This window comes from Rhinopithecus bieti, unplaced genomic scaffold (assembly GCF_001698545.2).
Source record: "Rhinopithecus bieti isolate Rb0 unplaced genomic scaffold, ASM169854v2 scaffold_21, whole genome shotgun sequence".
In the NCBI taxonomy this organism is placed as follows: domain Eukaryota; kingdom Metazoa; phylum Chordata; class Mammalia; order Primates; family Cercopithecidae; genus Rhinopithecus; species Rhinopithecus bieti.
In genome coordinates this window covers 16,434-25,626 of record NW_016802842.1, presented here as the reverse complement: position 1 = coordinate 25,626, position 9,193 = coordinate 16,434, and the positions used below count along the sequence as shown (strand labels likewise).

General features: G+C 41.3%; 1 protein-coding gene across 2 annotated transcripts in view; it reads right to left on the bottom strand.

Moving 5' to 3' along the window:
• Nucleotides 1-9,193, bottom strand: part of OGT (O-linked N-acetylglucosamine (GlcNAc) transferase) — a 31,702-nt gene that overhangs the window by 12,180 nt on the left and 10,329 nt on the right. For both annotated transcript variants that reach the window (XM_017869291.1, XM_017869973.1), the window contains exons 4-5: nt 7,735-7,803; nt 4,351-4,467 (exon numbers count right to left, since the gene is read on the bottom strand). In XM_017869291.1, coding sequence (XP_017724780.1) covers nt 4,351-4,467; nt 7,735-7,803 — 186 coding nt within the window. The remainder of the gene's footprint in view (nt 1-4,350; nt 4,468-7,734; nt 7,804-9,193) is intronic.

The following is a 9,193-nucleotide window of genomic DNA, read 5'->3' as shown; positions in this document are numbered from 1 at the left end:
AAAAAAAAAAAAAAAAAAAAATTCCATTCAGTGGTCCAATTTCTCATTGAGTCAGGATCCAAATAAGACCCATATAATTTGTCAATGTGCCTTTCTTTCAATCCTTTAAAAGTTTATTTATTTATTTATTTATTTATTTTTGGAGGTGGAGTGTCACTCACTCTGTCGCCCAGGCTGGAGTGCAGTGGCACAATCTTGGCTCACTGCAACCTCCTCCTCCCAGGTTCAGGCAATTCTCCTGCCTCAGCCTCCTGAGTAGCTGGGATTATAGGCACAGGCCACCGCACCCGGCTTTTTTCTTTCTTTTGTATTTTTAGTAGAGATGGGGTTTCACCATCTTGGCCAGGCTGGTCTCAAACTCCTGACCTCAAGTGATCCACCTGCCTCAGCCTCCCAAAGTGCTGGGATTACAGGGGTGAGCCACCACACCCAGCCTAAAGTTTAATTTAAATTTCCATTTTTATTACTACAATTTGTTGAAGTAAGGTCAGCTTCCCAAAGTTTGAATTTTGCTGACTGCATCCCTATGGCGTCCTTTAACATGTTTCCTGTCCCGTATATCTCCTATGAATTGGTAGGTAGAACCAGAAGCTTAATTAGGTTTGTGTTCTTTTCTCTTTTTGCAAGACTACTTCACCAGTGAAATTGTTTATCACAAGGTACTTAATACCTGATTATATCTCGTTTTTGTCACTGATAAATGCTTTATTTATTTTATTTATTTATTTTTTTTTTGAGATGGAGTCTTGCTCTGTCACCCAGGCTGGAGTGCAATGGCGCAATCTTGGCTCACTGCAACCTCCGCCTCCCAGGTTCAAGCGATTCTCCTGCCTCTGCCTCTCGGGTAGCTGGGATTACAGGCTCCTGCCACCATGCCCAGCTAATTTTTGTATTTTTAGTAGCGACCGGGTTTCACCATGTTGGCCAGTCTGGTCTCAAACTCCTGACCTCAGGTGATCCACCCACCATGGCCTCCCAAAGTGCTGGGATTACAGGCATGAGCCACCACGCCCGGCCTAAATTCTTTAACTATTAATGATGATACTATATCATTCCTTCTTCACTTATTAGCTAGAATGCTTTTATAAAGAGAAGCTTCCCCCATCAACTATTAGGTTACTCTATGGTCCAATTCATACAGGAGAGGGAAGACAAACGCTTTATACTTTTAATTTTTAAATTTAAAGTTGACATATAATTGTGTATATTTATGGCATACAATGTGATGGTTTGATCCATGTATACATTTTAGAAATATTCAACCAAGCTAATTAACATATCCATCACCTATTTTCTGTGGTTGAGGACATTAAAAACCTATTCTTTTTGCAATTTTGAAATATACATGATTAACAACTGTGGTCACCATGCAGTACTATAGATGACTAAAACTTACTCCTCCAGTCTAACTGAAACTTTGTGCACTTTGACCAATATCTCCCTTTTCCCCATCCCTCCTCCACCCCTCAAGCCTCACCACCTTTCTACTGTTTCTATGAAATCAACTTTTTTAGATTCCACAAATACGTGATATAATACAGTATCTAACTTTCTGTGCCTGGTTTATTTCACTTAGCATAAAGCACAGGTAACAAAAGCAAAATACGCAATGAGATTGCATCAAACTAAAAAGCTTCTGCACGGTAAAGGAAACAATTACACAGCCTGAATAGGCAACCCCCGGGTTAGGAGATTTGCAAACTATACATCTGATAAAGGGATAAGGAACTCAACTCAGTAGCCAATACACCCATTAAACTACAGGCAAAGGATCTAAACAGACATTTCTCAAAAGAAGAGGTACAGGCCAGGCACAGTGGCTCATGTCTGTAATCCCATCACTTTGGGAGGTCAAGATGGGAGGTTTGAGCTCAGGAGTTTGAGGTTGCAGTGAGCTATTATGACGCCACTGCACTCCAGCCTGGGCAACAGAGCAGGACCTCATCTCAAAAAAAAAAAAAAAAAAAAAAAAAAAAATGGCAGGTAAGATGCATAAAAACTATGCTCAACATCACTAATCATCAGGGAAATGCAAAATAAAACCATGAGTTAGCATCTCACACTTGTTAGTATAGCTATCATCAAAAGGACGAATAATAACAAGTATTAGTGACGATGTAAAGAAAGGGAAGCCTTGTAACTGATGGGGGAAGTATAAATTGGTAAAGCCGTTTTGGGAACTAGTATAGAGGTTCCTCAAAACTTTATTCTTCTCTTTTAACCAGTTTTCCAAATTAATTGCTCCTTAATATATAAGTCTTCCAAAGGTGACCAATGAATGTTTTAGCATAATTATGAGCTCATAGATTTAAACATATTTGGTAAGTTGTAGTATATTTCAGTTATTATTCCTATTGATGCTCAAGTCTCCATCTTTATCTTTAGCCAGTGGGAGCCTCCTCAAGTTGCTTCCTGAGTCCTTTTGACACAAAGTAATATGTCAAAGCTTCCTTGCTTTCTGGTATGACCAGACATTCCAAAACATTTTTTAAATTTGCTGCCCCAGACCTGGAATCTGCCTTTTCACCAAGAAGCCCTGCTTCTTTAAAGCCCATTTATAAAAATCATTTTTAATTACTAAAGTACATTTTTTTTGAGACAGGGTCTCACTCTGTCGCCCAGGCTGGAGTGCAGTGGCATGATCACAGCTCACTGCAGACTCAAACTCCCAAGCTCAGGTGATCCTCCCATCTCAGCCTCCCCAGTAGCTGTGACTACAGGCGTGGACCACCACGCATGGCTACTTTTTGTATTTTCTGTAGAGATAGGGTCTTACTATGTTGCCCAGAATGGTCTCAAAATACTAGACTCAAGCAATCCTCCTACCTCAGCCTCCCAAAGTGCTGGTTACAGGTGTGAGCCACTGTACACAGCCTAAAGTACATTTTCAACACAAAACTGGAAACTGCCATACCATGTGCTATCCAGCAAACACTGCAACAAAGATATTCCTCAACTTAGGATGGGGTTATGTCCCAATACACCCATCATAAGTTGAAAATACCTTAAGTCGAAATGCATTTAAAACACTGAACATCCTAGCTTAGCCTAAATTTTTTTTTTTTTTTTTTTTTTTTGAGACAGGGTCTCACTTTGTCACCCACGCTGGAGTACAGTGGTGCAATCTCGGCTCACTGCAACCTCCAGCTCCCAGGCCCAAGCAATCCTCCCACCTCAGCCCTGCAAATGGCTGGGACTACAGGTGCACACCACCACACCCAGCTAAAATTTTTGTAGAGACAGGGTCTCGTTATGTTGTCCAGGCTGGTCTTCAACTCCTAAGCTCAAGCAATCTGCCCTCGGCTTCCCAAAGCACTGGGATCACAGGTGTGAGCTACCGCACCTGGCCCACCTAGCCTCATTTTAAACATGCTCAGAACACATTAGTCTACAGTTGGGTAAAATTATCTAATACAAAGCCCTTTTTTAAAACTTTAATATGAGTTTTATTTTAATTCCAACATTTATTTTAGGTTCGGGGTACACATGCAGGTTTGTTACATGGGTAAATTGTGTCAAAGCAATTTGGTATACAAATGATTTTGTCCATCAGGTAGTGAACATAGTACCCAGTGAGTAGTTTTTGTACCCTCACACTCCTCCCACACTCCATCCTCAAGTAAGCCCTGCTGTCTATTGTTCCCCTTTCTGTCCATGTGTACCCAATGCTTAGCTCCCACTTGTGAGTACGTGCAGTATTTGGTTTTCTGTTCCTGCGTTAATTCACTTAGGATAATAACCTCCAGCTGCGTCCATGCTGCTACAAAGGACATGATTTCATTTGTGATGGCTACATGGTATTCCATGGCATATATGTACCACATTTTCTTTAGCCCACCATTGATGGGCATCTAGGCTGATTCCATGTCTTTGCTATTGTGAAGTGATGAACATATGCATGCATGTGTCTTTATGGTACCTTTTTATTTTTTAATCTTAGAGACAGGGTCTCACTCTGTCACTCAGGCTAAGTACAGTGGCATGGTCATAGCTCACTGCAGCCTCAAACTCCTGGGCTCAAGTGATCCTCCTGCCTCAGCCTCCTTCCTATTTTATAATAGTGTGTTGGGCATCTCATGTAATTTACTGAATCTTGTATTGAAAGGGAAAACTAGAAAGGCTACATGGGTACTCAAAGTACAATTTCTATTGAATGTGTATCTCTTTTGCACCACTGTCAAGTTGAAAAAATATTTAAGTCAAGTCATTGTTCTCTGTAAGTCACATACTGCCTATACTGCCAGAGAAACAAAGATATAATGTGACTGGTTAACACCTATTATTTAGTTCTAGTAAAACACTACACACGTAAGCACTTCAAAAATACCAATTATTAATTTAATGACTAACCTTTTCAAAGTGATGAATTGCAAGCCAAATTTCCCCTTGTGCATTGAAAACACAGCCAAGATTACTCCAAGCTACTGCAAAGTTCGGTTGCGTCTCAATTGCTTTCAAATAACATGCCTTAGGAGGGGTTAATGAAAGAAGATGGGAGGGAAAGGAGGTAAAGGGAAAGGGGAAAATTTGTAAAGGGAAAAAAAAAAGATTGGGGGGAGGGGGGAAGAAGGTGATATCATTATTCCTTCTCTGACCAGCCAAAAGTGACCCTGCAGCATAGGCTCGCTTGCGCCAAAACTAATGCGCTGCCACAGCTGGCTGCTCCTGCGCCTGCGCCACCAGAACCCAAGTGCAAACCACCATGTTCAGTTCTGCCAACCAAAGACCAACCCTTACACTGGGACTTAACTGTGAAGTCAGGTGCTATAAGGCTCTGTGATGGAGTTTTCTTATCCAAACAACTACTGACCCTTGTCATGTTTTCAAGTGCTATCTAGAGGGCGCAACTTGAGGCCGAGTTTTCCTACCCCCACTGTTTCCCAAAGTGTGTTCTATGAGGTGTTAAGAGGTATGGCTGAAAAAAAAGGAGTTCATGATCAAATAAATTAGGAAAACGGGTTTCTTTACTGGACTTCCCTAAGCCTTTAATAGTATAACAGGGTTCCCTGAACTTAGTTGACCATGGAACTCTTCTTTCATTGGGCATTTTATTAGAATACTATGAAACACATTTTGGGAAATGCTGCTCTTCAACAACGTTCCTCACTAACATCAAAACTATGCTACTGAAGAGAAAAATGTCTTTCTGCCAAGTTGGATATCATAAAGCCAGGCCTTAAGTTACATTCTCACAATGCCCCTGTCTCCCAAGGAGGACTGAAGCTGAAACCTCACATGACAGGATTGCACCTAGGTTGAGGTCCCTGTAATGCGAGCGCAAACATCGCTTGCGCAACCTAACAGCATCGCACTGCGCAATCGCTGCGAACTGCTGCGCTACATAGAACACCCCCAGACGCAGCAAACGGCCAACCAGATCCATTAATCTACTAGACAGGCCCATAGAGAATATTCGTTTAATGAGATTAGTTGGACTCGAGGTACGTTAAAACCCAATTTTATCCAAAAAGGCTACAGAATAGGACTGAGGGAGCCAGTCAATCAGATTACTCATCTAGTCAACCGTTCACAGGGGTTCATTCGCACGCAATGCGCATTAACGCTGCGCAGCCTGTGCGCTACTGCAGGGTCACAGCGCATCATCAGAAGAGCAGAATGCTGCAATCCAAACAAAGAAGAAAAAAGGAAAAAAAAATGAACAACAAGAAGAGTTAGAAGCTTTTACTAAGTAAATTATCTCTAATAATTTTTAATATCAATTAACTTTTACTTATCTTTGACAGAATTGTGGCTATAGTATAAAACATTCTCTTACATAACTTGCTTGTAAATAAAATTATTTTAAGCTGTTTCTGAAGCCACAAGACAGAAGATTCAGGCATGGAGGCAAATTGTTTTGCTGTGGCAGTTACAAACCCGTTACCATATTTCTCATCATGTGACTTTTCGGTGCGTTCCTTGCTGGAAGAGGAGGAGGAGGTTGTGTGTCTGCCCTAGATCCAGGCCTCGAGCTCCCTTCAGCGAGGCACCTTACGCATGGAATAGGAGGTTTCACCCACCTGAAACCTTCTAAATACAATATCAATGGTGAAAACCAAAAACAAGAGAGAAAATAAAAACAAGATCATTAGTAAAAGTTCAACAAAGCAATTGAAATTCTTTGGATGTCTATTACATATGGGAATGAGGACAGTCTCAAGTCTGTAACATGGGAAACATGCAGAAGGGAGAGGGTTAATCAGGGCTATTGCATACAGCAGGGATTTTTGCTGGAAGAAAGGCTCTTCATTTTCTACAAAGACAACTTAATTTTGCTTCCATCTACTAGGAATATGCTGGCTTGAATTTTCAAATGCACTGATTACAAAAGAAATACATTGCATTTCACTCAAGAGTATTTTCTTGTTTACTAAGTTCTCACAAAAAAACAGAATAACATTTTTCAAACTAGGTGTCTCCAGAGCTCTGAAATAAAGAAGTCAGCAACCTAAGGCAGGCGCAATGTCTCAGCCTAAACCGATCTCTAAAGCTGCAGTGAAGTGCAATTCATGTTAGCTGTCCGCTTGGTGGGGTGACAATTAATAGGAACTTATCAAATATTTGTTCTATAAATTACCAATTAGATTTATCGGCTAAGATTGAAATCAATTACAATTCATTAGCTGGCAACCTACATAAGGTTAATCCAAACTGTCAGCAGAATTTATGAGCTGTGCACTTAAAACTGTGCCTTTTAACATTAGATGGTGCTGAAAAGCCTTCTCCCTCCCTGGATGAAGCAGTCAAACAGACAGCTACGCTGCGCATACACTCCACGCATTAGCATGCGCGTGGGGCTCAGAGCAACAGGTGGGAGTTTCAGAAGCATTCTGGTTTCTCCCCACTCCTCACCCCTGCAGCGCGGTTGCGTAAGGTGGCTTGTAACAAGACAACTGCATTATAAATTTAATTTTAAATTATACCAAAAGCTTTAATTAACCCAACCTGGTGTTCAAATTCATTATTTGGAAACACAGAATGCTAAAAGCCACCTTTCCACTTGGGCAAGTTTTCTTTCGATCAGTCCATTTCCCAAACAAACCAGCTTTGTCCTTCTGAGCTTTTTTTTAAGGGGTTGGGGTGGGGAGGAATAAAAGAAGGAAATGAGGAAGAAAAGAAGGTAGACAACTAGGATTGGAAAAGAGGAAAAAGGAACTTGGGAAGGGAGTGGGGACAAGAAGGGACAGGATGTTCCAATTACTAATTTGCAATCATTTTAACAGCCTTTCTTCCACTGTAAAGGGTGAGGAAGATGAAGGGAGGAAGGTTAAATAAGAATTTTAAATGCCAGTATTACAGGGTAACATTTGGATGAAATTCTTCTCCACTTACAAGCCACAAAGGACTTAGAAGAGCAGCATTTTCAATGGCACCTGCATCATATAGGAGTCTTGAGCCAAATCACAGGCGCTCTGCTTGTCACCAGCAGGCAAGCCTCAGATTTGAAGGAATGTTATTTATTCCCACATAAGATCATGACGGAGCCCAGTGTTATAAAGATGGTCTAGCTCAGCAGAAAGGCTCCAAAATGTTCAGGTTCTTGCTTTACCCCCAGATTTAGAACAGATATGCCAAAGCCTGGCCTTGCTCTATTCTGAGGCGATTCATGCCGTCAGTTTTCCTCAGTTTCAAAGGACTGTTTTGTGAAGATAGCTCAATGAAGAGTTGAAGACTTGGCAAAAAGTACAAGTTTTCATAACACTGATGTTTAAATGTGTTCTATCAAACACCTACCTTGGCTTCTTCCAAGCGACCCAGGGCTTTGAGCAGGTTCCCCAGGTCACTGCGAACACAGTACAAATCCTAGAAACCCAGAGACACTGTCATTAATTATACTCTGCTTTGTCAATTAAAAATATCTTGAAATCACTTTTAAGCATCTAGCTCCCTGTCATTTCATTCTATCAACTAAAGATACTGCCTGACAAACTTCAGTGCAGGACCACAACCCCTCATCCACAATTCCAAATCCCAAAAAGTTCCAAAACCTCATTTGAGGGTTAAACCTGACTTGAGGTGACATGAAACTATTTACAGAATTTAGTTATCTCACTTAGTATGAATACTCCTATCTTTTGCTGCAGAAATATAAATGTGTTTTACTAAATAAAAGGTGCTGCTCCAGACCTTTCTGGGTGTTTTATATATGGTATTATCTTTCTAACATCCTAAAAATTCTGAATGTTGAAATGCATTTGGCCCCATTAGCTTCAGGTAAAAGACTATGGGACCTTACTAGAACTTCTTTCTCTCCTCCCCAAATGTCAGTCACGTTAAAAAAATATATATATATATATCAGGCCGGGCGCGGTAGCTCATGCCTGTAATCCCAGCACTTTGGGAGGGCGAGGTGGGAGGATCACCTGAGGTCAGGAGTTCGAGACCAACCTGGCCAACATGGTGAAACCCCATCTCTACTAAAAATATAAAATTAGCCGGGTATGGCAGCGTGTGCCTGTAATGCCAGCTATTTGGGAGGCTTAAGCAGGAGAATCGGTTGAACCCAGGAGGCAGAGACTGCAGTTAGCCGAGATCGCGCCACTGCACTCCAGCCTGGGCGACAGAGACTCTTGTCTCAAAAAAAAAAAAAAAGAAAAGAAATACATATATACACACACCTCTCAAATATTTGTCCAACTATGTTATTCAAGGTTATGATGAATCACTCCTGTGTCAAGGACCGAAAATTTTCCAGAGTGGAAAAAAACATATTTAGCAAATGACTACCTATGAGCAAACCTCCCCTTAGGCTGTCAGGCATATTTAGAAACCCTGACTTCATTTCACTATCGGACAGAAGAATTATCCAACCAAAGCCTCAATCCTGGCACCTGCCACTAGATTACTCATTAGTATTAAGTGCCATTAGAGTTGAGTGGGTGAATAATGAAAAGCAGTTGACTCTGCTTTTTATTAGCAGCTCAATTGTGCTGCTAGTCATCTGACTCACCAGTCCGTTCATCTAGATGAGACACTCATCACAACAGTGAGCTTAAATTTTTATTTGCCCTATTTTGCCATTGTCAGTCACATCTACCAGTCGACAGGCAGAAACAATGACAATAGGAAGTATGCTTATGATTCCAAACTGTTCCATGGGTGAAAGAGACTTAAGTCCTAGAAAGTGAAATTCTGGCCGGGCGCGGTGGCTCAAGCCTGTAATCCCAGCACTTTGGGAGGCCGAGACGGGCGG